Source organism: Apis florea, unplaced genomic scaffold (genome assembly GCF_048593485.1).
Source record: "Apis florea isolate Af1SG1 unplaced genomic scaffold, ASM4859348v1 contig_2835_pilon, whole genome shotgun sequence".
In the NCBI taxonomy this organism is placed as follows: Eukaryota; Metazoa; Arthropoda; class Insecta; order Hymenoptera; family Apidae; genus Apis; species Apis florea.
Window position 1 is genome coordinate 83,116 of NW_028256652.1, and position 27,308 is coordinate 110,423.

Genomic DNA, 27,308 nt, shown 5'->3' on the forward strand with positions numbered 1-27,308 from the left:
TAAAAAAGAAAAAAATTATAAAGCATCTTTTATTCTGAATCAATTAAATGAATCTCATTTAATAAAAGAATTTCGATTTGTTGAATATAAATTTTAATATTAGATTTTTAATGAGATTACGTGAATTATTATCGAAGAATAAGACATCCTTGAAAACCATAAATACCAATCTAAAAAAGAAAATAAATCTTCAAACAAAAATCTGAAGAAATCCAAGCAATCGCTCGTCAATGAATCGTCACTCTTTCGAAAAATCCAAAAAAACAATATCACCAATCTGCCAACAAATCTTAAAAAAGATGCGAAACAACCTCGAGCAATCTTCTAAGAAACTCCTCCGCGAAAGCATCAAATATCTCTCGTTTGGACGTAGAGCTTTTGAGACAGCGAGAAATCATGCGAAACATCGGTAAAAAAAGAGGGGAAGTGGCGAGCAATGGCCACTACGACCTCGGCTTTAACGACGCAATCAACCAGATCGTAGGAAAAGGCACGATACTTAAAGAGGAGACGCGAGGCCAGGGTGATAACAAGACGCGGGACCTTGAGGGCATCTCGACCGGGCGGAACCACTCGGTGAACTTGGTACAAAAAAAGGGGGAGGGAGGGAGAAGGAAAAAAAGAAAGAAAAAGAGTGGAAGGAGTTCGCTTGCCAGTCGTAATCACCGCCACTGCAACAATGCAACCCCCAGGGTTTGAGTTCTTTTCGCCCACGTTCTCCATCCACCCACCACCCTAACTCGACATGGCTGCTGTCGTTTCGCTGTCTTCTTCCGTGTCGCGGTCGAGCAGAGAGGACCAGCGGCATTCATCCCCCTTCCTCTCGCTGATAGAAGCCTCTCTGTAGACAGAGAAAGCCGAACGAAGGCACAATAAGCTTCCGGTTTATTAAAATCCATCCCCCTCCCTTCCCACTCGATATTTGCTCGAACGTCACGATCAGCTGTGAACCGCTCACGTGCTCGAACCAAAGCAGGAGATCAATGAACCGATACAACACAAGCGTGAAATCGTGAGGAAAGTTTGGATAGATTTCTATTAAATGAAAAAGATAGAGAACTGAATGTATTTTTCATTTTGACAATTCTTTTGTCGTATGATTCAACGTGTTTGTTTTGTATATATGGCAATGTAAATTGCTTTGAAGTGTTTGTGATATGAAATTTTCAGTAACTTGGTGAAAATTGGATCGTCAAGAAGAAGCATGAAAGGAAGCGGGAGATATTGAAACCAATTTTGAAAGGAAATTATTGTAATAGGGTGGAAAATAACGATTACTGATTTCATACAAATTCAATTACATCTGGCAATTGACTTTCGTGCTAACAAAGACGATAGAAAATTATATATATGAATATATATATATATTCACATTTAATTTATTCACAGAGAATACCCTTATTTACACCCTTATTTCAAATACACCTACATTTCCGAGTAATTCACCTAATGAATCCATTAAAGGGTCTAAGCGTAATCACCCCACTCGTTTCCCTTTTTATCCAACAATCTCCCCCTCTCCCTCTCCACACACACACCTTTCATACACCTTTCACGCGAACTCGTTCACCGGCCATCACCCATTCCCCCATTAACCTAACCTCCCAAGGTATTAACGATAACCCTGTTCTCTCTCTCTCTCTCTCGCACGAACGAACACAGCAAAAATCCGCGAAAAAGGACAAGTATTCCCCTACCTCCTTACCCCCTCTCTCTCACCTCCCTCCTCGGCCAGGCTCGCTAAATCGTCCATTAACGCGCACTGAACCCTTGAAAATATCCTTCGGCGAAGAAACAAAAAGCCTACGGGGGCCAAAGAGACAGAGCAAGAAAGGAGCGAGAGAGAGAGAGAGAGAGAGAGTGAGAGAGAGAGAGAGAGAGAGAGAGAGAGACGTGGAACACAGGCGCAAAAGACGAGCGAGAGAGAGGAGGGATTGGCAAGGAGGGGGAGAAAAAAGGCAGGGTGATCCGACTAGCGGCAAGATATTACGTAAGGGTGAGGGTGGCTAGGATGGCGGAACGCCCGGTACCTTTGTCGCCACTTAAAAGGGTCGTCTCCCCCCTCCCCAAACGTCGTCGCCGACTTCTGCGAAGTCGTGCGAGACGCAGGTGGCCCGCTCGCGTTATCGTTGGTTCGCAGTTCGTCGAACACGAACGCCAACCCCTTCGCTTCCTCCGGGAGGAATCCGCTTCGGGCGGGATCGTTTGGATCCCAAGGAAGCCAAACGTCGTTAATAACTCGCGGTACGTTTAATGCAGCGCTATGACGCAGTGACGTCACGCACGGGGATGATGGAGAAGGGAGGGGAGGATTGCTAATTACCGCTCGCCAACCCTCTTTAAAATTATGCTTACGGAATGGATGGAAAGCGGATTGAAGAATCGGTCGGACGAACCTTGCCTCGTTGATTTTGGGACGATTGTGAATGGATGGATGGATGGATGGATGTGAGGGGAGGAGGGTGAAATGTGGCTGGAATTTGAATCGGCACGGTATTTAACGGAGGGTTTGGGGCTATGAGTGTAACGAGATTAGATCGATGGGTTAAGATTCACGATGTGGCACGGATGTGAATATTTTATGAAAATGATACGTATTCCAATAGGACGAAATATTTAAAAATTGAAGTTGCGAATTAATTAGTGATTTGTATCGATATGATTTTTTTTTTATTAATTCGTTTGGAATAAGAAAATAATTATTTCGCGAAGAATTATTCATTTATTCGTTTATATTATGAGTATTGTTCTTCGTATCTATTTTAAAACAATATTCGAGTTATTTGCAATATTTTATTATATAAAATTGTATAATGAAAAGAATTTTCAGAATCAAGAATGACCGAATGAAACAGAAAATGATAGAGATCCACATTAAATAAATGATTTCATCACCTGTAAAAGTTTTCTCCTTTTATCCGTTTATCATTTTATTCTATATTGATCTTAATTGTTTGAAAAATGAAATAAAATGATACGTCGTAAATTGACGACGAATATAAAATTGCCCAGGCGATCGAGATATTTCCATAATGTACAAAAAGAAAAACTTCAACGAAATAATTAAACAAAAAGAATACACGCCGTTCCACGAATTAAAACATTTATAAATAACCGAGAATTCATCCTCTCTTTCTCGCTGATGGAAGCATTCAAGAGGGCGAAATTAATCTCGTTATTCCGAAACAAACGAGATCTTTTTCCTCGGCCAAGAAGGGGGAAGGTGGAGGGTCCATTTTTCCAAAGTAATTATACATTTCATCCGCGAGATTATTGCCAAGCAGAAACGATGCCATGCATCAACCGGCATTAGTCTCGAGTCACCGAAGACTTATTCGACGCCATTACACCTCATTGTATCCGTTCAGCGCGCGCTAACACGAAATCTTGACACGGACAATGCATCGCAATTTCGAATCCCGATTCTTCCACGATCCTCTCGTCGCGAAACGAGAACGAAGAGAGAGATAGAGAGGAAAGGAAGGAGAAAGAGGGAAATCGACGCCCTCGACGCGCTGTAAATCCTGACGTTACATCATTAATGCAGCGGATTCGTTAATTAATTCGCCAATGTTGTGGCGTGCCTCTCTCCGCTACGTGGGTTAAAGACCCTGGACGATTTGCTTCCCGTAGAAACACGCGCCCATACGATTCTAATTAGCAGAATGACACGTCCAGAACTGGGTTTACCGAAAAATCATTCGACTCGCCCTGCCACTCGCAATACGCGCATCGAGGGGAGCTCGAAAACGGCTCGATTGAATTTTCGATACGTCTAGCCTCGCCGATATCTTCCTGTCCGCGTCGATTCGATTCCATTGGAAAGATGAAGGATGAAACCAACGTTGAATTTTGAGTTTATGATCGATTTCGTGACTTTTGCGAAGGATTATTCAAGATTTTTTTGGGGGAGAAGAATATGAGTTAAGATAAGAATTAAGATTCGACCATTTGAGAATTTTTGAAAATTGTTGGGTGAATGATGTATTTTAAAGTTAGAACAATTTGTCATTGTCTAGAACTACTCTTAGAAAATTTATATTTTCTATCTTAATTTTTAATGTATGATATTTCATAATGGAATATCTTTGAAAAAAAATTTTAAGAATATATATATGTATAAGATTAAAATGATAAGCGATACAAATTCAATTTCTATAAATATATGATAGACCGTATGTATATTAATAAACAAATAAACGATTCGGGTATTAAGAATAGACGAAGATATTGTAAAGCTCGGATACGTTCACGAAAAAATGTTGACGAATCCGTGGGGATTACGGTGATATTTTCTATCCCGTCCTGTTGTACAAGACCAATTTGGGATCGGTAAGTATGACGAATGGCCGTGGCCAAACGTGAAGTTCGAGGCTACGAAATTACGGGGCTTTCATGAGGATTACGCGCAAACGAGTGGTATTTTTAAAGCTCGGGATGGAGGAAATGCTCGAAGCAGCTGCAGGTGACGCATCTCCCCCATGAAAACGTGTTTCTTACTCCGGTCCGTATTCCATTTCTTTTTTAAAATCATAAATATTATCTTTCGCTTCAAAAACCCTAAAAATTGTTTATCTTAACAATCTTTTTAAATTCCTTAAAATTTAAAAACTTTTTTCGATTACTTTCTCTTTAATTACCATCTTTCTTATTCTATAAATGATTCATTGATACCAATAATTTTCCAAAATAACTATAACCAATAAAATCAATAATTACTAAGCAATAAAAATCACCTAGACAACGTAACCAATGAAAAATATTTAACGTGTTACATTCCTTATGACAAAAAAAAAAATTAATCAACCATCATAACCGTGTCATCAAGATCCTACAATAAAACAAAGTTCACAAATCTACCGTCCCACAATTTCTAAACTTGGAGCCTACCCTTCCAACCCTTTCACAATCAAAAAAATTAATCACCAACCACGTCGATGTTAATGGACCTACGAAACTCTTCCTCGTTCGACTCATTAACTTTCATACGCGCACGCATATCGTTACGTGGATCGCGTTACGATGATCAACGAAGAGCGGAGAGACAGAGAGAGAGAGCAGAGAGCTCGAGACTCCCTGATGAAACGGAATCTCATCAAAATGGACGTGAATGCGGCGGGCATTGATTCCCAGACTCGCTCGAGCCAGGTTGGCAAGCGTCAAGCTTGTTACCGGGGCTTTTCCAGGATCGCCGCGTATCACGCTCGCATACGTGCATAATTAACGAGACGTGCCGCGCGGCACGAGCGATAAATTTTGACGTACAAATCCGCAGCGACACGGATACCACCCTAACGACGAAACGCCACCCTCCACGCTCAAACTTTTCGAAACGCGGCCGCAACACGAGCTGCCTAACACCGGGAGTGCGGTTCGCCGCAATGGCGCCGGTTCTCGACCGTTCCCTCTCTTTAACCGGACCGATTCCAGCTCCTTCCATCCGATCACGGGCCCCTCTAACGCTTATCGGCCCGCAGAATGCACCTACTCGCACGATTTAATCTCCCGCGCGGGACCGACTCCTCGTAATAATTCAATTGTCGGCCGAGTATCGTTGCGTTGGATACGTGTTTACACGGATGGATACGTATTGTTGATATTTACGAATATCTGGATGGATTAATTCGCTAGTTCTAATTCGAGCACACGTGTTATGCACGTGTTATATTTGAAACGTTTTTCTTTCTTCGATTTGTTGTTGCATTTAAATGGGCGCGAGTGTGTAAAAAGAAAAAGGATTTTTTGAATTTCTTTTGGCACTCTTATCAAATATATTCGTGTTTAATATTGTATGTGCAATTATCTTGGCAGCTGGGTTAATAAGAACTAATATTGATTCTTTCAAGAAATTAAAAGAAATTATGAGTATGATGAGTGATGCCTAGTGAGTAAATACACGATTCTCTGAATGTGTAAATTATTGATAAATTTAATATTTCTTTAGAATATTATTTTGAAAAGGAATTTTCTTAAAGAAAGAAATTATTACAAATAGTTTAAAATAATAATATAAATTTTCTTACATAAAAAGAATTTGACAATTGACTGATTAATAATGAACACTATTTTTTCATTATTAAGTATATTATATTATTACAATTATATCTTAAGAGGAAAACAAAATTTTAAGCTGCAAGATAACATCTACAAGAAAATATATTAGTTTGGATGAATTTAAAGATATATTCCACAGGCCTTAATCGATCACTAAAAGGTCTATTCTCTCCCCATCCAACTACGACAATGGTCCAGTCTTACGGACCTTGACAGTGACCACGGATCGCAGAAACGTGGCCATATGGCGCATTATCCTTTAACGCGAGAATCGTTCCCACCGACTAAATTATTGCACAAGCCTGCAAAGGCGCCCGAGCGCGGATTAAACCGTGCAAAGCCGATTTCGATGAAAGGCAACTTCCTCCTTCTCCCATTTTCGCAAGGGATGCATCATCCATGACGATGCCACGAGCGTGGGAACAAGAGGGGGTATTTCGCTGGATAATAATTGGAGTGCGTAAATTACGCGAAAGTCGTCGGATTCGTGGAGATCGTAACGATGATCTAATGAGTTTGGCAAGTGAAAGGGAACTGTTTGCACAGGACAGGTTAACCGCTGCTCTGGAATGATGGCTGGATATCCATGAAGGGGGAGATTTTGTTTTATTAAGATGGTAGATATATTTTTATGTGCGAGTGGATTTCGAATTTATGAAGCTACATATATTTATCTAAAACGTACGCGCTAATTAGAATTGTAGAATTGTTCTTAGTTAATGGATTAATCGGTTGTTTGAAAGTTAGAAGGAAGAAAATACGAGTGATTAAATTTTTTTAAGATAATGTGGAAAATATTATTTCGCGAAACAACGTGATTTGGCGATTTCGACGAAACAATCGGGTTAATCGAAGGCTAATAGATAAAGATTTCATTGGATTATAAATGTTGAAAGTTTTCTACAATGAAAAATTAAGAATGGAAATAATATAAGATGAAAAAAAATTTACAATTATTAAACGTTCTTCTATAATCGTGAAAGATTATATTTGTTAAGCTTATAGGATTAAAAGTACACCTATTGTATGTGCATACGGAATGTATAAAAGGATGCGAATATAATTCGACAAAAAGACAAAAAAGCTTGGTATTAAAAGATATCCTAAAAAAAAAAAATGAGATACTTCAAAAGAAATACGCTTTAATGCACTTACTTATGATTTATGAGATAAAAATGATAATGCGATAATGCAAGAAGTGGAAGGAAGGACTACATACAAAAAATGTAGTAATATTATTCTCGTTGGAGAGAACATATAAGATGTAGAAAAAGATAGCTTATATTAAATGTATATACTTTCGTGAAAAAGTATGAAATTTACATCTATCAAAACCAAAGAGCGCGGTACATGTTTTGAAAGAAAATATCAGGATCAAGATTAAACATAATACAAATCTTGTTTATTACTTTTTCCGCTTTATTAAAAATCACACATATTTGGATTGAAAATTATGCGATAGAAAATTTCAATCACACTTGGATTCTTGAAATTAACCCATAACGAATATGTATATTTAAACTTAAGATATCAAAATCGAACGATGAGAAATAGATTATCTCCGTTCCATCAGAGAACGTAGAAATGTCTACGTAATATCACCCTCCTGCAACCACTGTCAGGGAAGATAAAATACGGAACAGCCTCTAAAATAAATCATTACGAGGGAAGTTCGAAACACGATGACTTCGAAGTGTACAAACCAGCCTGGCCACGATCCAATCTTCATCCAGCTAAATTTATTTATCCGACAAGGCTATTTGTTACTTGTCGCGTGCCAATATCGAGTTCATTAGTCGAGAAGATCTTCGACGAATTCGATTTGGCCTCGAGAACAGGAGCAGACCAGTCTGATCGATCAGAAACTTTCGCTTTGTAAAATGTAAATAGCACGTTGTCGTCGTTGGTTGGCCTCTCCCCCTCGTGTTAAAGGTATTATCCAGCCAAAAGATGAGGAGAAAAGTTTAATCGTCAGAGATAAGGAATATAGTAGAACTGAAAATGGAGGGAAACGTGTTTGTCTCTTGTACATGAAGCCAAAGATATGCATATATGAGTATATGCTTATTTACATTCGCCTCTCGTATAGAATATACAACTCTCGCGATATTACTTTCGCATTTGACCTGTCTATTTGAGAAGATTTTATTTCTCGTTCTGTTATCTCGCTCGCTTATTGAAAAGTCGGGTTATAGGTTGTAAGAGCGAGAATGGAAAGACGTCGATTACACTTTTAGAAATTTTTTTATCGTTCATGAATGAAAATCTTTTTACGCGATAGAAATCTTTTTTTTCTATTAATTTTAAAAGAAATTGATTAAAAATCTGAACATGAAACATATATATTTCAAATATATCTAGCTTGTTACTCTTAAAAAATGATTATCTAAACGATATAAACATAAAATTTCTAAAACGTTTACGAATACAATAATGTTTGAGAATATTCATATTTTTCCATCTTTAATTTTACCCATAATATTTTGAAATTAAAAATTTGGCCATTTATACCAATACTTCTTCAAAACTCGCACTTTTCCAAAAGTTTTAAAAAATTTTCAAAACAACTCGTTTGCTTAACTTTCCCTTAAACTCCTCGTCCGTTCTCAATAACCCCTCTTCGAAATTCCAAATTCTTCAATAAACGATCAAAACTCACCTCTCAGCAATTCAACTACCTCTCTCGCCACCTTTCCTCTCCACCAATTTCGTCTAACTCGTTCTCGAATTCGTATCGAGGAGACGATATATCAGAATCCGAATATATCTCGACCGATCGCAAACTTCACCCCCATATTCGCATCCCTGCGGGGATGTCCTGCGGGATCGTGGCACAAGGATAATCGCGTGGTCCACGATAACGACGTTATCGACCAGACGATTCGTGGCTCGCGATGTGATACAGGGTCGACGGTAACAATTAAGCGGGTATGATCAACCGATTGTCGTAGCTGATCAATAGTAGTGATGGGCTCGAGTACGTATAGATCAAAACAATTCGATCCTCAGATATTCGAGTCGAAACAAATTTTGCAACGAGCGATATAAACAATTAATCGTTATATCATAACTCTTTTCTCAAAAAAACAATCTTTCGCAATTCACCAATCGTTCGTTCGTCAAAATTCATCCGTTTCTAATTTAATTTCAATTTTACATCGAATAACAAAAAAAATTGAAACAAATAATTCTTTGCAACCGAGAATCAAGTTTCTATTTCTAATCGACATTAATTACACAGGCTGATCTAATATTTGTAAAGGATTCGAATTTGATATCCGTTCAAACCTGTTTACGACGTACTTAGTCCCATCACTAGTGGCGAGGATACGATGCTTCGGGGTTCATAAGCGCAAAGACCTATCGCGAAACGGGTCGTAACGGATCCGCGAGTAGACGTTGTACGGGCCAATGTCGGTTCGTTCGTACCTACGGACACTTAATTAATTCACTTTGCGCCGGACTACCCGTTTGTAATGTGGGATAGGGGCCGCCTAAGAACCCTGAGGCAGTAATTGATTCAAATGCTTCGAGGGTATTACGGTCGCGGAAGACGGTGTGCGTGGATCCCAATATCAGTCGGTTTGCCCATCCAAACCACCCTCGGGTGTTAAGTGTGACGTATGCGACTTGTTTGCGCATTTGCGCGTCTCAGTTCGAGATATGAATCGTTATCGATAGGGGTTGCTTTTTACCTCGTTCTTGGAAAAGTCGTCCTTGGAATTTTGTGCAAGGAATTCGACTTGAGGAAAATATCTATTCTTACAATACTGTCTTGAAATGTATATTTGAAGTTTTATTTATTATTAAACGAATTTTATTATTAAAATAACTTCAAATGTTATTCGATTGTGATATTTTAATTTTTGTAGTTTGTTTTTATTGATTTTAAATTTTCCCCAGCTCGGGAGGAATATGCGATGGAAGAATTTAGATCGATAGAAGGGGATGGATGGAGAGGAATTTGAATCTCGAATGGTTTCTTTTAAGAAAGTATGTAAATTGGATAACTCTACTTCTACTTGAAAGATAGCTTTCTATCTATTCCGAAGGAATCTATAAGAAATCTAAATCTTCGAATATTTTCAAATATTCAAAGACAAAAGAAGAAAGAAATATTAATAAATAATATTTCTAAATTTAATTACATTTCAATACTTTAATATCGACTATTCTACAATTTCTTTTTTCAAAAATAAAGGAAGAATAAAAATCCATCAATCATAGAACCTAATAAAAAAAATATAAAATCTATCATAACAAATAACACAAATATCAAAGCCATAGAGAATCAAACGTTCACCATATAATTTCTTCCATCAAAAAAATTCTTATCTTCTTCAAATAATTCATATAATTAAACGATTCCATTTACCCAAAGAAGAATCACGATATTAGTCATCGATATGCACCCTTTATCAAGATCTCCTGGCCAATATCAATGAGTCAGAAATTGAACCGTAGTAACCGTTTCGAAGGGAGGCTAGAGATATCATCAGGACAGGAGTTTCGCATCAAAAGGGTCGTTACAAAGGGCGAAATCGCAACGTGCCTCCCGTAATACCGCATGATGCATGAATTTAATTAAGTAATTATACAGAACAGTCTCTCCTTTACATTAATCGCGCTTCTTCTTCTTCTTTTTCTTCTCTTATTTCATCCACGATCTACCCTCTCGCGTCTCCTTTCTTTCCACAAACTTCGTTATACCGAAAAATCTTCATAGCCACGAAACATTTGCAAAAGTTCTCCAAAACGAATCGCAGAGACGATCGTTCCAACAACGACTCTTTTCATCGTGGAATCTCTTTACAAAGTGGGCAAGAGGGTGGAAGTGATTTTTGCACGGATAGTGGCTTTAATGCCGTTACTTTATTTATCTTGTTGCGTCGAGAAGTGATAAAAGAAATGGAAAGAGTTAGTATATTTGTTTTATTCATTTTTATATTATTTATATTATTATTAATCTTTTATTCAATGCATTCATTGATTGCAATATCTTTAATTCCTGTTGCAATATTGATTAATTATGAAATATTCTATATCACTTTTCCTTTCTCTGTTAAACAATTTCAAAATTTTCAACGTATGATCTTTTCCAAAATGGAAAATCATCGATTATATACTATTATACATTCGTGCCGTTTTTACTGAACTGAAAAAATTTGTTTTGACGCGAACAAGCAAGTCATTTCACTGAGCATCATCAACATCATTATTCTAACTTCCGTGAAAGTGAGAGAGGTAAACAGAGAAAGGAAACGAGAGAAGGAAAAGGGTGATTCCAAGGGAAAGACCGTGCTCAGTCCGAGAGAACTAATTTCATAGTTTTAAGGGCCACTGAAATTGAGCCGGGTCATCGCTAATTGGGTGCTGTTCTGGCTAGATTGCGGTCACCTTGTTAGAAACTCTCTCTTCGTCTTGACGTAGCTGTGAAAATATACGTATCCTCCTACAAAACGAATCTTCCTTTTCCAACGTGTGTATCCTGACATGTGTGGACTCGAAAAAAATGCGGCGACTCGTTAACGAGCAACCTTTTATTCCAACGATTTTCCAATTATCGTTTTCTGTCGTGACCATCCACTCCACTCTAATTACGCTCTTTTGTTTTCGTTTAAATCTCCGTTTCAGAGATTTATTACGTAAAATAATGTACGTTACTTCGCGTACGTTTCCTGTACGAATGAATGGAAGCTTGAAATGTAAAATATTAGCTTCGAAAAATTTGAAATTTCAACTTTCGAAAATTGGAATATAAAACTTGTGAATTTTACACGATTTTATCATTGTGACACGTTGAGAATCGTGCTCGATCTTGATTCAAATTCTCCCAAATGAATGTACACGTAAATAAACACCTATACATTCGACCATCCACCCATAAATCTCTCGTTTCACGAATCGCGTTCGCTCGTCCAACAAACATTCCGGCCTTCCCTTAATTTAAGATCGTTCCACGGATGAAAACAAATTGGTCAGAATAGGAAAACGCTTCCTCCACTCGATTGGTGGAAATATCCGGGAGACCTCGAAGGGGATTCCCACGCGCGCAAAAGAGTATGACCAAGGGACTTCTGGAAACGTGGTGATCACGTTTTTTTAATTAAACCGAAAGTCAGACCCCCCGCAGAGTGGAATCCCTCGGACAATCGAGACGGTCGGTTTAATCACGACGTAATAATGACGGCAAATAAATTAAACTGGACCGTAACGGTGTCCGCTCCAACAGCCCCTCGAAGAAAGATCGCGTGCCGGAAACAAAAGACCGACAGAACGATTCAATAAAGTTCGATTCGGATTCTATCGGGGAGTTTCGGTATTAAGAGATTTTTCGTTTCAAAAAATTTCACATTTTACGATCTTTCATTCGGATATTTAATATTTTTTTCTTGGATAATTATTCTTTGGATAGATTTCACAAGTCGAAGTATACGTAGAAAATTTCATTTTCGTTTATTATTGTCGACGTTCGATGAGAGAGACACAAAAAATATTATTGGAAACGTTTAAGATTATAATGTTTGCAACGAATAATCACAAAGTATACAGATTTTTATTACGTATGCTTCTGAAAGTAGAAATATCATTCACGAGACTTACGAGATTTTTTAAAAAATCAGATTAATTTTACGTAACAATTCTTATTCTCCAATATCCTCACAACAACATTGATATAAAGTAACAGAAATATTTTCTGTACAAAAAATAAGATAAATTTCATCTCTCCGAGTGAGTCAAAAGATAAAAGCATACAGTTGAATTATCACAGAAATATTATTCTTAGCTCTCACTATCTTCTGGTTGTCGAGATAAATAAACACTCATTGATGATAAACCAGCGATACAATCGATTGTTGGGGTATATTCTGGAGTATTATCGTTAATAGTAAACCGATTCAATTATGATTTTTGTAGAAACAGTAAACGCAGTTTTCTTCTACAAAGAGGTTGAAGATCTTGCAGAATCATTTCGCAAACAGAGATTAAAGGATTGATTTACGATTTATCAAGTAAGTTTGAAAAGTTAACACTTTGGAATAATAATACAATTTTAATTAAGTAATTAATTTATCACTTGAAATTTTGCTAACTGATTTACTAATTTACACAATACGAGCGACATTTTATGCATAATATATTAATCGTTCGGTCAACTTGTATCATACAATTATTGTGTAATAATAATACGTAAAAGAAAGAATTTTAAATTGTTTTAAAATTAATAAAATATATTATGCACAATCAACAAAATGATAATTAAATACGTGCATTTGACAGAAATATAAAATCAACTATAGCATTCTATAGAATCCCAAAAATATTTTTGAAAATTGAATCAACATAATTTCTACAATTGTTATTTCCCTTAATCCGTTTAAATAAATAAATTAATCGAATCTCGAACGAACATTCTAAGAGAACAAAGAAAACTTATACTTTTTAGGTGTACAAAACAAAATTTCCACCATGTATCAAATCCCACGAATAATCCAGCACAACGAAATCACGCCTCCACAGATACATCATCACAGATATATCCCATCGCGATTTCAATTCCCTACGCGCAATTTCAACAAGCATAAATTCGCATCAATGCGAACGGCTAGATCTCGCCTCTCGTAATTCTCAAGAAACGAAGAGCGGCCGAAGACAAATCTGCTTTGCGCGGAGTGTACATAAATAGGAGGAGGGTCGATAAACAGAACGGTCACGGGTATTTAAGCACGCGTTGGCTGCCTGTGTCGCGATATATACACGTTCGACGAACCCTCGTGCGACCAATGCCTCGTAGATAAATCGAGTTCACGGTTTCCATCCAATATAGCCAGTCCTCGCGTGGAAAGTGCGCGAACAATTTCTGGATACGAAAAAATGTTGCGCGCCTGTGATATACTTCCGGCGGTGATTTGCACGCTCGCGTGTTTCATATGCCATTGCACACCGTGCTCCCCTGATATTGGACAACCGCTGCACTTGGGTCAGGTAATGTTTGTATCGATTCCCTTCCGCGTTAATTTAAACAGAAAATAATATGTAGATGACACGACAAGATCGATGTGAAAAATAAGAATAAAATAATGAATGGAATCTAGAGGAATTTTAGAATTTGGAATTAAAATTTTTATAACTTATAGAAACGGAATATAAATTTTGTTTTATTAATTTTATATTTTCAGTCGTAATTTGCCAGAAATATGTGAATATTATAGTGATATATAAAGTGTCTATAAAAAGATTTTAAAGATGAATTTAAAAAAAAAAAAGTGTTAATGTATTCGCGAGAAAATGAATCTAAATGCCAAAATTGATGTGTAAAAATACTAGTTGAGGTTATTTATTATTAAGTAAACAGATAAAACGAGACGGAGAAGAACGATACGAAGATAGAATGTGATTAATTTTATTGCTAACATACTTTCTAATATTCTAATTTAATATTCACAACGTTTGTTAATACAAATATTTTATCCTTCGTAATAATAATAGAAAAACAGAAGTATAAGTATTCTCGCAATTTACACGTGTGTCAAATTATGAAAACGCAAAGAAAATGTGATTAAATGTTTCGTATTTGTTAATAAATGTTTAGCATATAGGAGGAATACGATATTATCCATATTATCGATTATCTTGTATGATTAGCCGATCCCTCAATTACTATAACAGCGTATTTGTCACCGTGCACAAATAGAAACACGATTACATTCGCATAATCACATCCATAAGGCCAGTTTGAAGCCAGTTCGTTTCGTCGATCATGTGATATCCATGAATATGACATACCTATATCCACATACATAAATTTGGAATCATCGGTTCAACGTGAGCTCGAATCTCGTCAATATTGGATCGTTACGCACAATTGTACGCATTAATTTCGAAACTTGCATGCGTACGCACGATTCTAATTCGAATATACCATCACTATCACAAAGTGCACAAAGGGAAATCGAGGAGGCATTAGATAATCGTGAAATTACTGACGTTACTGACAAAAATATGTGACGAAACAAATAAAAATTCGATTGAATTATTCATTTCTGTGTGTCCAATTGCAATGAGTTTTCGAAATATTTTTAAAAAAATCGCAAGAAAGGATGCAAGAAAGGAAACAATAAAAGAACGACTGAACTTTTCCTGATAGAAATTTCTTATACAAAAAACAAAAAAAGAAGAAATAAAAAATATTAGCGAACGAGCGACGATAAAATGAATATCGAATCTCTTATTCTAATATATCAGTTTTCAGGAAAATGGTATTTCTCTGCTGGAATACCGATAAACGCAAGTCTGAGTAGATGTGGACAGTTTCTGGTAAGCCAAACATCTTCGAACACGTTTACGGCGAAATTCACGGCAATCAGTTATAAGAACAACATTCCAATTGCCGTCAATATCGATGGAAGCGTAAACGGGAAAGATATTGCCGCAACTTGGCAATTCCAAGGATCGAAAAGAAGATTAGGTAAATTTTTTCTTACTCGATAGAAATAAATAAACTCCGTAGAGTAGACGAGTTCCCAATCTTTACGAATTTTGACAAACGCATAAAAGCTAATATTTTCAATGACATATTATCAGAATATTCTGATTCACAAAGTGAAAGATGTTCGATCGATCATAAGCTTTCATTTCCTTCCACCAAGAAGATTTTATCCTGCTGAAACGGTTCGACAAGCGAACAAGTTTATTAATTTTATTTTATTCCCAGGGCCTTTTCGTCACGTTATAATCTCTGTCAAGTACGACACGGTTCTCGGGATGTTGGTCTGTTCCAAGGGTACGACACACCACCAGAGATACAAGTTCGCCATGATTTGGTCCCGAGAGAGGAGCCTGCCTTTGCCGATCTTCAAGGAGCTCAAGACGAAACTAGGAGCATACATTAATCAAGGGAGAATTCGGATGGTGGATCACGGGAATTGTTAAACAAACCGTGAACTTCTATGCAACACCGAGCCTCGACACACTTGGCCCGCTCATAATTTCGTTTCGTATTTAATCAATAAACGTTGTTGAATTGATTGAATTTTCTTTGAGTTGATTGGCATTAAGAAGCATCCAACGTGACGCAAACTTGAAGAAATGGTTAATTCGAAGACGAAGCGAAGGATAGATTAACTACGAATGAGTTTGTTGTAGATTAATCGAAGTAATTTTTATCAAATGTTGAATATGAAGTTTCTTTAACTAAACTCAATCAAAACTTTCATCGAGTTTTTCTATTTTCTTTGAAATTTCAAATAGAAATAATGAATTATTCGATAAATTTCAATCCAAGTATAAACTTTTTAATAAGTAAATTTTATTAATTTAATTGAATTTTTCTGCTGAAATTGCAGATACACGTTGCGAATAGAAATTGTTCTTTAATCGTTATATGTCTTTCTCAACAATTCTTGATCAACAAATTTTTAAATTGTGCAAATAAATATTGATATTCATCCGACGTGATACAAATTGTCCAAAAATATCATACAATAGATCATCGCATAACGAATATAAAATGTAACAGAGATATGAATACAAAGGATAAAGGAGATATGAAATAAAAGGATAAAATTTCTGAAACCGTAATTGTGAGATATATTTATAGACGCCACTCCTATAGAGTGAATCATTTACGAAGGGTGACGCAGAACTTACTCGTTGAGCTCATGAAATATTCGTGTAACAAGCAACTGAGCCAAGAGCATCAACACCTGCGGTCGAAACGGTATCTTGAAACAGTCGGCCATACCATTGTGGCTTGAGTTTCTGCCACGGATCGCCAATAAAACTGTCATAAACGATTTATTCAAATGGAAATAATAATATACCGGAGGATATCTCTTTGACCAAAAAATATATACGATGATCAAACGAATAAAAAATATTATTAGGAAACGAAAAGATAAGTACATTGCGATAAAAATTTTTTTATACTTTTCAAATATTGCGTGCATACAATCGAGAAATTAAATGCAATAATTAATTTTGAATTACGAAATATCATCCAAAAAATATACTATATTTGAATTAGCCATAAAATGACACGACACTCGTTTTCTCTTTTTTTCGAAAATTCTCAAATTTACATAGAATAAAAAAAGATGATGAAATAAAATAAAAAGAACCCGCCTAATTTATTTGACAAAAATTCGAAGAAAGAAACGCAAATAACATGGTTAAATTCACGGGAACGACGGGTTTACGACTGTCCACGACAACTTCGAAATATATCACCTCCCAGTTACATGCACTCCGACCATGCCGTTAATTGAACGTGATTACAACTATCGTTGAAACTACCCTTCTCGCATAGTCGACGAGCATCGACGGCCCAACACGACGATAAAATATCGAGCGCACGTTCATTGGAATGCGTGAGCAAACTCGAAGATCGAGTGCTTCGCGATGTTAACGTTCCAAAACCCATCTACAACCTCGAAATCGTTCGACTATTTTCCAACTTCCCCCCAACTTCTCCCCAACCATCTCGAAACGGTGTTTCAAAAGCGAGCCGCAGATTTTCAACACAAAACCCGGCCATAAATCCCGCGTATCACAATGACCGTGGCCGTAATAAATATTGCAGGCAAACACCACCTAATGGGGAACGCCATTTCGGCGTGGACTTCGATGATATTGTTTATGGGGACTACGTACGCGATATAATGGAAATTCCGGCGTCCACCCGACTATTTATGGGGAACCGTCATGTGCTATCCATACCCGTACATACCCTATCCCGCTTCCTATGGTATATAGGCCACGTGACCGTCCCATAGGGACAACTCTGTGCACCACCTCCTCCGTGTTCCTCCCTCTGTCTCCTTTTTTTTTTTCCACCGATGTTTTATACCGTTCTCCCCATCTATCCAATGCCACCCTCCTTCGTGGCTTCGTGAAATAATTATGAGCGAGTGTTGCTTGATGAGAAGTAGTAGACACGATGGTGTTTGCACTCGTGTAATTAGTATTTAGATGGCATATTTGTGGCTCGTTGTGTGATACATACACATACGATGATGAAATTTCTTTTTGTACAAAGTTACATTGGAATTATTTAAATTTTGATGATTGATTCTGTGTTATTGAAAAATTATTTGGCCAGTCATTATTTTCTTTTTCTTCATCTTCTTTTTTTTCTTCTTTTTTTTTTTTGGTGGAACAATGTTGAGCGTAAATCTCGTGTAAACGAAACGAACGAATACTGTTATGAATATTCATTTAAAATATTGATGATACAGTTTCCGATCCCATTTGTAATTAAGTCGATTCCAAAGCCTACGTGTAAATCATTCAAAATGACGTCATTCACGACCATTCACTATACTATTAATGGTATGTCACCCCATACGGTGTAGGTAACCGCACTTATATATGGTATAGAGATATATGTATATATAGGCCACGTGACCGCACCACAGGGACATCCATTAAACCGACCCCACGGATCATGATGTCCCATGAACATCACTTGAGGGATCCAGGATTGTCTCGTTCACAAAAGAGGCACAGGTGCCAGGGCATCGTGGCTTTTTAAGAGCCACTACTATCGTTTAACTAGTCGGATATATTGCTCTCATGGATGAGTTTCATTGAAATAAATCGATAAATTATTTTAAATTACGTCGTTATCGTTCTTCTTTCGTGGAAAAAAATATTATTGTTTTATAGATCTAGTAATTTTACATTTCTAAAATGTAAGGAAAATATCGTGTTTAACAAAAAAATTATTACCTCATCAAAAAACAGTAGCACGAATACTGACATATTGTAAAAATAAAATCGTAATCAAAGAAAATCTTCAACAATAAAAGAAAAAGACTGTGAAATCTTTGTGAGGGTGGATGTACTACGCTTCGTATCTAGCGACGAAATAAACAGCAAAAGGATGACTAAACGTGTCGAGGTCAAGTCGAAACGCGCCAAAAACATTTTCCACTTGGGTCTAATGCTTCCAAGAGTCGTATACAGGTTTCTAGTACATTCAAGAGAATCTTTTTTCTTTGTTAGCCTTTATAACTATAAATAATAATATTTATTATTTCAATCAAACACTATTGAGTGTAATCCACGCACACAATTCATTGGTTGATTCAACAGAGCCAGTTATAAATGTACAATAGAATTAATTAATGAAAAATGTAATTAAATTAACTTTACATTGTATTTTTTTTTTCATTTATCTGTAGGATCAATTAATTAATTAGTAGTACTAATATTAGTCATTTCATCAAAAGCTTTTGATGAAACGAGGTTTCATTAATTAGATCTGATATTGTTCCGGAATATAATTAAATAAAACTTGCAAACTTTATTTAAAAAAGAAAAAGTACTTATTTGTTAACAATTAAAATAGTTTTATATTATAAGTGATATAATCATACGAATGATAAAAAACGAATTTGTTATGCAAAACTCAATCAAAAATATAGAATACAATTGATTTATTTTTAAAAAAAAACTTGTTTTTAAATATTTTTTTATTTTCAAGAAAAAGTTAAAATAATATTTTTACACATTTTCGTAATATATACATATAATATACGTAACTTTAATGTCACAGAAAATTTTACAAATTCGATAAATGATATATCTTAAAACATTACTTTCATCATTTTAAATTTTTCCCACGCGAATCGCGCTGTTAAAATCCTCTCACGAGGTGCGAAACATCCATGACACGTTACAAAGACATTTAATTATAAATCGTTTCTCGAATGTTAAAGGTAACCCACCTGATGTGCCGCAAATACTCTGCACACGAGATAAATTGAACTCCCTCGGGGAATATTGAAACATCCAATAATTAAATTTTACTCGTTGTGTGTAGAGCGCGCTAGTATCGTTTCCCTGTGGATACACGTGAAATATTAAATGGAAGAAATCGATAATCTTTTCAATGGAATTTCAATTACAATATCATTAGATCATTCTTCCATAATGGTCGGCACCTCGTTAGAATAGCAGATAAAAAATGAATCAAAAAAGAATAAGAAAGAAAGAAGGAGAAGGTTAGGTTAATTTGCCAAATGTCCTCGTGACTCTCTTTCAATGGCACCCTCTTTAATGCGAGCAAAGATAATCTCGTCGAAGAAAGAAGACTCTTGAATATGATAGATTTATACCTCGTGCACATGCTCTTTCTTTAGGTCGTACATAAAGCTATATGTACCATTTACTGACCCTTCGAAAGCCTCTGTGAATCGAGGATGTTCGAATCTTGAGAGGCTTTCGCGGATTAGCAGATCAATTGGCGTTCCTCCTTTCATTTCTGTGTAAGGTCTATATTAATACCTAGAAAGTTTTGTTGAAGTGTATTGGTGTATGAGGGCAATATTAGGCAATTTTGACTCTTTTATGTTTGTTTGATTAAGAAACAAAGAAACAAATGGTGAAATGATTACTGAATATAATAAAATTTCTAACAAAAGATTATATAAATCAGTTCTATTTTATTAAAAAATAGAATTTTATCAGGATTTTTTAATCCTAACTTTGGAATGCTATTTGATGCTCGAAGAAAAAATGATACATCTCTATTTTATTATAGAGCAAGAATAAAAAAAATATAGATATATATATATATTTTAAGTTTCTTAAACCAACAGATATAAAATACTTAATAATAAACATTGATAAATATACTTTCAAATATCTATTTTTAAACTCCATGGTTAGACGATCAAAAGATGACAATTTGCAATACATCAGCAAAAAATGATTATCCTCCTTACAAAGAACCTTGATCTTAATTAAAGAACCTCGTCCTCAAGATAAATACTTGAGAACTTATTTTCTTTTTTCGTAAGAAGAAGAAAATTCGATTACTCGATAATTAAGAATCGTTTGATTCGTTCAATTCTGCTACTCAGGCCAATTTAGCCGGATTTTTTTCGCTAAGTCTATAAGCTTGTATGCCGACATCATTAACGTCGTGATTTTAGGATTCTATTTTAGCGATCGAAGGGTGATATAGGAGCGTGTACAGCGGAGATAAGGGTGGGCCCACCAATGACAGAATATCGTTTACTGCAGTTCTCTCCATCGCGTCCCTTGCCCGACTTCCCATGGGATTAGACTCCCCTAAGCTACATTTACATACACAGACAGAGTGCTGCTACCCCGACTCCCGGTAAAAGGAAAGAATTCAATAAAAGACGGCCACCGTCCCGTTGTCTCAAGCTTCTAAGACACTGAGACTGTCTGAGAAATCGTGGACTGGGGGGGAGAGAGACTTAAACTTGTACATTTTAGGAAAGGAGGTTCCTTAAGAGGGCATCTTTGATAACATTAAGCAAACAGTGTCTTAACGTTAAGCCTGAACAGGCACAATCATTGGAGACATTATTGAATCAATAATTAAATTGATATTATGGACTTAATTATCATTTGGTTAATAAAATTTTTGATCTATTCAGATAGAAATATAATAAATTTTAGTAATTGTATAATATTGATAATTAAGCCAATAATATTTTAATATTTTAAACCTCAATGGGTATAATTATTGAATTAATATTTAAAGATAAGTATTAAGAAATACATGTCAAAAAATATTATAATTATTAGAAAACTACGAATATTTCTAATAATAATAATTTTTCAATTAAATAAGAAGAAGATGCGGTAATTTTGTTTTTTTTTTTTTTTTTTTGTTTTTTGATGTTAATAGAAACATGAATGACTTGCAAGAAGAAATGCCCACGCTGTCGGATAGCAGGCCGTTCGTTTCCCTAGCGACAGTTTTCTGATTAAAATTTCGTTCCCCTTTTCATTTTTCTCAAATAATATACGGTTATCGACTGGAGCACAGGCAGACGAACGGGGCGGCGTAAAAAAAGGAAACAATAAAAATCCATCGAACAGTGGCAGAGATGATACGTCGATACCTCGAAATCGTATTAAGTTCTGTCAGAGACCAATTTTAGTTCGTCAGACCAGCGAGTTGATTTTAATTTGCTTGTCAAAATCCCGAACATCTTTCCATCCACTCGACAAACGCGAAATTGGAACAACTGTCTTGTTACAAGTCAAAATTTAGAAATCGTAAAATTTGTTTATCGTTAAGAAAATAATCTACGCGCAAATTTATGAAATTAGATAAAAAGAGAGAGAGAGAGAGAGAGATTTCAGAGAAATTTTCAAAAAATTTTAAATCATTTGATTTTCGAAATCAAAGAGATGATTTGTTTTTTTTTTCAATATTACGAATAAATTTATATTATTTAAAAATAAATTTTTGAGTAATTTGTGACTCATAATACTCGTGATATTTATAATTATATTATTATTTTTATTAATCATGATATAATTTTAATTTTAATTCATAGTGAACAAGTAGAAATCCAACTTCTGAAAATACTTATTTGTCATATGATAAAATATAAAAGAAAAAAGTAAAGGATATTTGTTTAGGACAAAAGTTTTTGCCAGTACTCGATGCACCTACTCGACACCCCCTTAACGCTATTTCTGTTCTCACTATCCTTCGTTTGTTTATTCCCTCTTCGACTTGGATATTTCCTATTTTCTCATTTTCTTGTCTCGCTTTCCACATTTTTCCTTTTCGTACGTCGTACGTTCTCACATCTTTTTCTCCTTTTTCCGCTTTTAGCCAGGTTTTAACCCGCTTGTTCTCCCTTTCTCTTTTCGCCACGAATCGTTACTTCGGCAACAACACCTCCAGCGTTTCTTTATTTCCATTAGGGTGGTTCGGGCCATTTGTTATGATCCTACAGATTCCGGCGAGGAGCAGTGTACCCACCAAGAATAATCCCTCACTCTCACCCGCTTAAATTATTCCTTCGATGGCTTTTAACCTGAAGAACGAGAAGGCTCGGTGCTTTTAAGCTTTGAGCCTATCTATAGAACGTTACAGGAATCGTAAATTCAGAATTGAATCTTTCTTGAATTGTTCCGTATTTGTGTTTCTTTATTGCGATTCTTTTCTTATAGCTTTCTATAATTATAATTCATTGAAAAGAGATATTCTCAATGTAATTAAAATTAATATTTGTATAACAATATTTATAATCGAAGAAAAGAAACAAATTTTGTACAATAATTTGTTTCAATTTAATTATTGTGAATTAATCACGAATATATACGTATCATCGTATAAATTTGAATAAGATAATAATATTAATAATAACTCTTCGCAATTAAATCAATAAACTTTTTCGTTTACTTCATCACATTTTAACATTTACTTTTATTCACGTTTATCAATACCATCTTACTTCCGATAAATACCTCGCTGACGCTTTCTAAAATATACAAAGTATATTTTACAGCGACATATTTATACACAATCCATCGAAACAACTCTGAATCTACTCGAGTAATCCACCAACAGCTTATCCAACTCAACGTACACTCCCGTCCAAGTATTCAGACACTTGTCCTTTTATCAAAAAACTAATAATGTAAATTATTATTATTATAAAATGATATTTATCATCTATATCTATTTATTTATCATATCTAATAACATATAAATACTAAGTAATTAAAAACTTACTTCACATACCTACATTTAAAATAACAAAAATATATATATAAATCAATCAATAACCAATAAACGCAATATATATTATCTATGAAAAATTTATATAACTCTCATCAATTATAAAATGCACTATTGCTAAAATATTTTCTAACGCAAAAATAAAAAATAGATAAAAATTTGAAGCAACTCGCTATATAATTTCACAACATTCTTTAAATATAAACACCCCCAATAATCGTGAACGAGAGTGTACCTCTCGCGCGCTTCGAAGCCACCCCCCCGCCACCATTCACGCCTATCTACGTAAGTAAAAAAAGAAAAAAGAAAAAAAAGACAGATACAGCGAGTAAAGCGTTCGCTTAATCCGAACTTTATCAATCGCGGCACGCAAGCATTCGTGACCGTGGTTCATGCAAATTCGTCAGACGCCCATCGGCAAATAAATGGAAAAAAAAAAAAAAAGAGGAGAAGAGGAACGGCGTGTCGTTCGACGTCAACCTAATCCTCCCAGGATCGAAGCCGATTTCTTCTTCTTTTTTTCCCCGCGTGGCGTTAAGCCGCGAAATAAAATCCATCCCACGAGCTCTAAATCTTTCTCTCTCTTGGGGAGAAACTCCTCGACCGTGGAAGAACGTAAGAAGAAGAAGAAGAAGGATCTATTCTCGAACGAGCGTCTTGAGATCTCGTTCTATGGGCTGTAACGAACTGGACAAAGTGCATTGATTCGAGTCTGTTGGAAAAGGAAGATAGTGGGCGTCTTGAGACGGTTTAGAAATTCTCGAGGCGGAGCGGATAACGCGTGGATTGTCGATTCCTTTGATTGGAGGATTGTAAATTTTATATTTGGAATGGAAGGCATCGATATTTAATAGTCGTTCGTTCGATCGGTTATTTATGGAAATGGAAATTTTATTGGAAGATAATTATTGTTAAAATGAGACGGGAGTTATTGATTTTTATCACGATTTTAATTAATTGTGATTTAATATTAATAATTGTGGCACGTAGACAATTTGTTTCGATTCGTGTTTCTATGGATGAATTAAATAAATGAAAATAACAAGAGAATTAAAGTATATTATATTTCCAAATTGATTTTGCTTTTATTCTTTCTTGTGTATCTATTTCTTTTAACACGAACGAATATTTCAAAGGAATTTTCATTTTTCAAGAAAAACTCTAAAGAATTTAATATCGTAATGGAGTAGAATCAAGTTTCGGGAAATTGACGAATTCGATGCTTCAATTGCGTGGAAATTAGAAGGAAGAAAGTGTTGAAATACTCGATATTCTGGCGAAACAAACATTTGGACGGGAAAAAACGAGGTACAGAAATGGACTCGTTGCCAAGAGATCACTGGGGTAAATCTAAACGACGTCAAGTTACAAATTGAAAGCATTTCGTGCCTTCTGTTGAGTGACTGTAACGGATGCCACGTCTTTCCGAACATTCTCTTTCTAGCCAACTGGACAGGCCGAATTGGCCGATTTTTCAGCAAGTCTATTTACCTTCTATCCGTAACTTCGATCGACCGTACACTCGACCCTCGGTGACCCTATCCACGCTGCAGGAAGGGTGGAATTTAATAAAAATGTCTACCATAAACCGGACGAAAGTCGAAAGCCTATCAAAAGAGAAAACACAATAGATCTTTCGTATTTTTTTTTTTATAGAAAAATAATTATTCCATCGATCAACCTTTCAGATTGGTGTGTGATAAAAATTTTATGCAAACTTTTTCTTTCATCTTCTTGAATAATTAGTTTCGATTTTTTAGATTTATATTTCCTTTATTGATCGAAGAAGATTGACATATTAAAGGAAACGTTACTAAACTCTAAAAATACGCGTAAAACAAATTTTTTTCTTCTTCTTCATTATATTTAAATTTCGAAGAAACAGCACGTCACGACACAATAATAATGTAAATATTAATCTTATATTAATTTTCTTTTCCATGTTATTCGATAATTATTCTTACCTTTACGAAACATTTTCACTTTTAAAATTTCCTACTTCACTTTATTGCAAAAATTAGACGAGTTAACTTCTTCTTCCTCTATCCTGCTCGCAAAATGTTAAGGGGGTAACGATAACGACTTCGTTAAAAATCGTTTAAAAGATCGACGTCCCGGAATTTTTCGCAATCCGCTAATCCAACCTTATATAGCCGTAAAGCCAAGCATTAAAAATATTTCATGCAAGCGCGCGGTATTTTAACCCGGCCGGAAGAACAGGCTTTTTCATGTATACCATGATATAAAGTCAACCTCCCCTCTCTACTTTCTCCCTTTTCTCTTTTTGCGTTGGGAAACACGCGAACAGGAATGTAGACCGTAAAATGTAATGAAATTTCTCGGTGTTTCTTTCGTTAAACGGTATCCATTAAATAAAAAAAAAAAAAAATCTACGTAAAAATCTTATTATAGTTATTTTGATCGATGTTAAAATTTATTTATACGTATATTTTAATTAATTATCAGGGAAAAATATATTCTTTTTAAGAATTTTATTTCTTGTAGATAAAAAGATATTTATTCGCGTTTATTTTAAATAAACTGGGTCGCTTTGATCATTTTTTTCCCCTCCTTCTTCTTAATTTTTCTTTCGCTTTCAAGAAATCTGGAATTTTATTAATTTAAAAATTTAAAAGAAAAGTAGATTTTGATGTACTCGTCGTGTTATTTATGAAAAATTGTATGTCGAGAACGACTCTTCTCGATCATTTTTTTTGTACACAATTTATCGAGAGTCATAATTCAGCGAGCCAGAGGGAACCACAATCACTCGAAGACATTTTTAATTCGCACTGCCGCTGGCGTGCCTTTTGTTCCAGTATTTAGTTCCGGCCAGTTTGTGAGCATCCGACGAACCCCTCGTGCATTCATCCCCTAAACCACCCTTGAACCGTCCCTGAGCCAGACACCGTCTGTGTATACGCACACTATCCTACTGGATATATCAAAAATCAGTCGACAAGGATTGCATCGCTACTTGTATTTTCAATTTTTAATATTTCGCGTATACACGTGAAACTTAATTTAATACGAATATGAATTCATTCTTCTCCATGACTGACAATTTTAAAGAATTCCCTACAAATAAATTGTTTTCATCTAAATTTTAACTGCTTTGGCAAACGTTAATTATATTGTTTTTCTATTGAAAGATTAACGAATAATCTTATATTGGACGAAACGTTTAAAACTGCGCGACAAATTGGTTTAACAAACACCCTGTATATGGCCAGATAAGAATGAAGAACGAAATTACATAAGCACGTATGCGGTTGGTCGGATTAAAGATTAAAGGATTTAAGGAAAACGAGAAAGTTGGAGAAAATCGTGCTAATGGTACTACAGCTGAACGGAATCTTCGCTATTATCGTCTGGCTTCAACTTCTAATCTTCTTAATCAAAAAGTGGTTAATCAGAAAGAGTAGTCAATTGCAATATTATTAAGAAATTTAAGAAGTATAAACAATAATTTTCTACAATAACTCTAAAACTGCAAATTTCAATTCCCTCGACATAACTTTTAAATAACAAATACCTGTTCACATCTTACCTTTTGAGTGGTATATAAAACTCCCAACGAAACACCACAATCCTCCCAAACCATAATTTCCCGCCATAAACCGAAGCATCTTTGCCGAAAAACACGGTTTCAGGGCATCAATACTTAAAGGGAGACCACCATTCGAGATATTCGTCTGTCCCGGTCGAAACAATCGCGTCGTCCACGCGTCTG

General features: G+C 35.6%; 2 protein-coding genes across 4 annotated transcripts in view; one reads left to right on the forward strand and one right to left on the reverse strand.

The window, feature by feature from the left end:
* Positions 1–27,308, reverse strand: part of hwt (SH2 domain-containing adapter heavyweight) — a 206,999-nt gene that overhangs the window by 59,553 nt on the left and 120,138 nt on the right. The gene's annotated exons all lie outside the window — the stretch shown is intronic.
* On the forward strand, positions 13,762–16,635 carry LOC100870777 (uncharacterized). Its single transcript, XM_003692252.4, has 3 exons — positions 13,762–14,040; positions 15,301–15,523; positions 15,770–16,635. Exons 1-3 carry the CDS (start codon positions 13,930–13,932, stop codon positions 15,985–15,987), a joined length of 552 nt encoding a protein of 183 aa, XP_003692300.2. The 5' UTR covers positions 13,762–13,929; the 3' UTR covers positions 15,988–16,635.

Coding starts and splice junctions, on each gene's coding strand:
- LOC100870777 (XM_003692252.4), top strand. CDS start 13,930: ATGTTGCGCGCCTGTGATATACTTCCGGCGGTGATTTGCACGCTCGCG. Junction 14,041..15,300: donor AACCGCTGCACTTGGGTCAG/GTAATGTTTGTA, acceptor CTAATATATCAG/TTTTCAGGAAAATGGTATTT. Junction 15,524..15,769: donor AGGATCGAAAAGAAGATTAG/GTAAATTTTTTC, acceptor TTTTATTCCCAG/GGCCTTTTCGTCACGTTATA.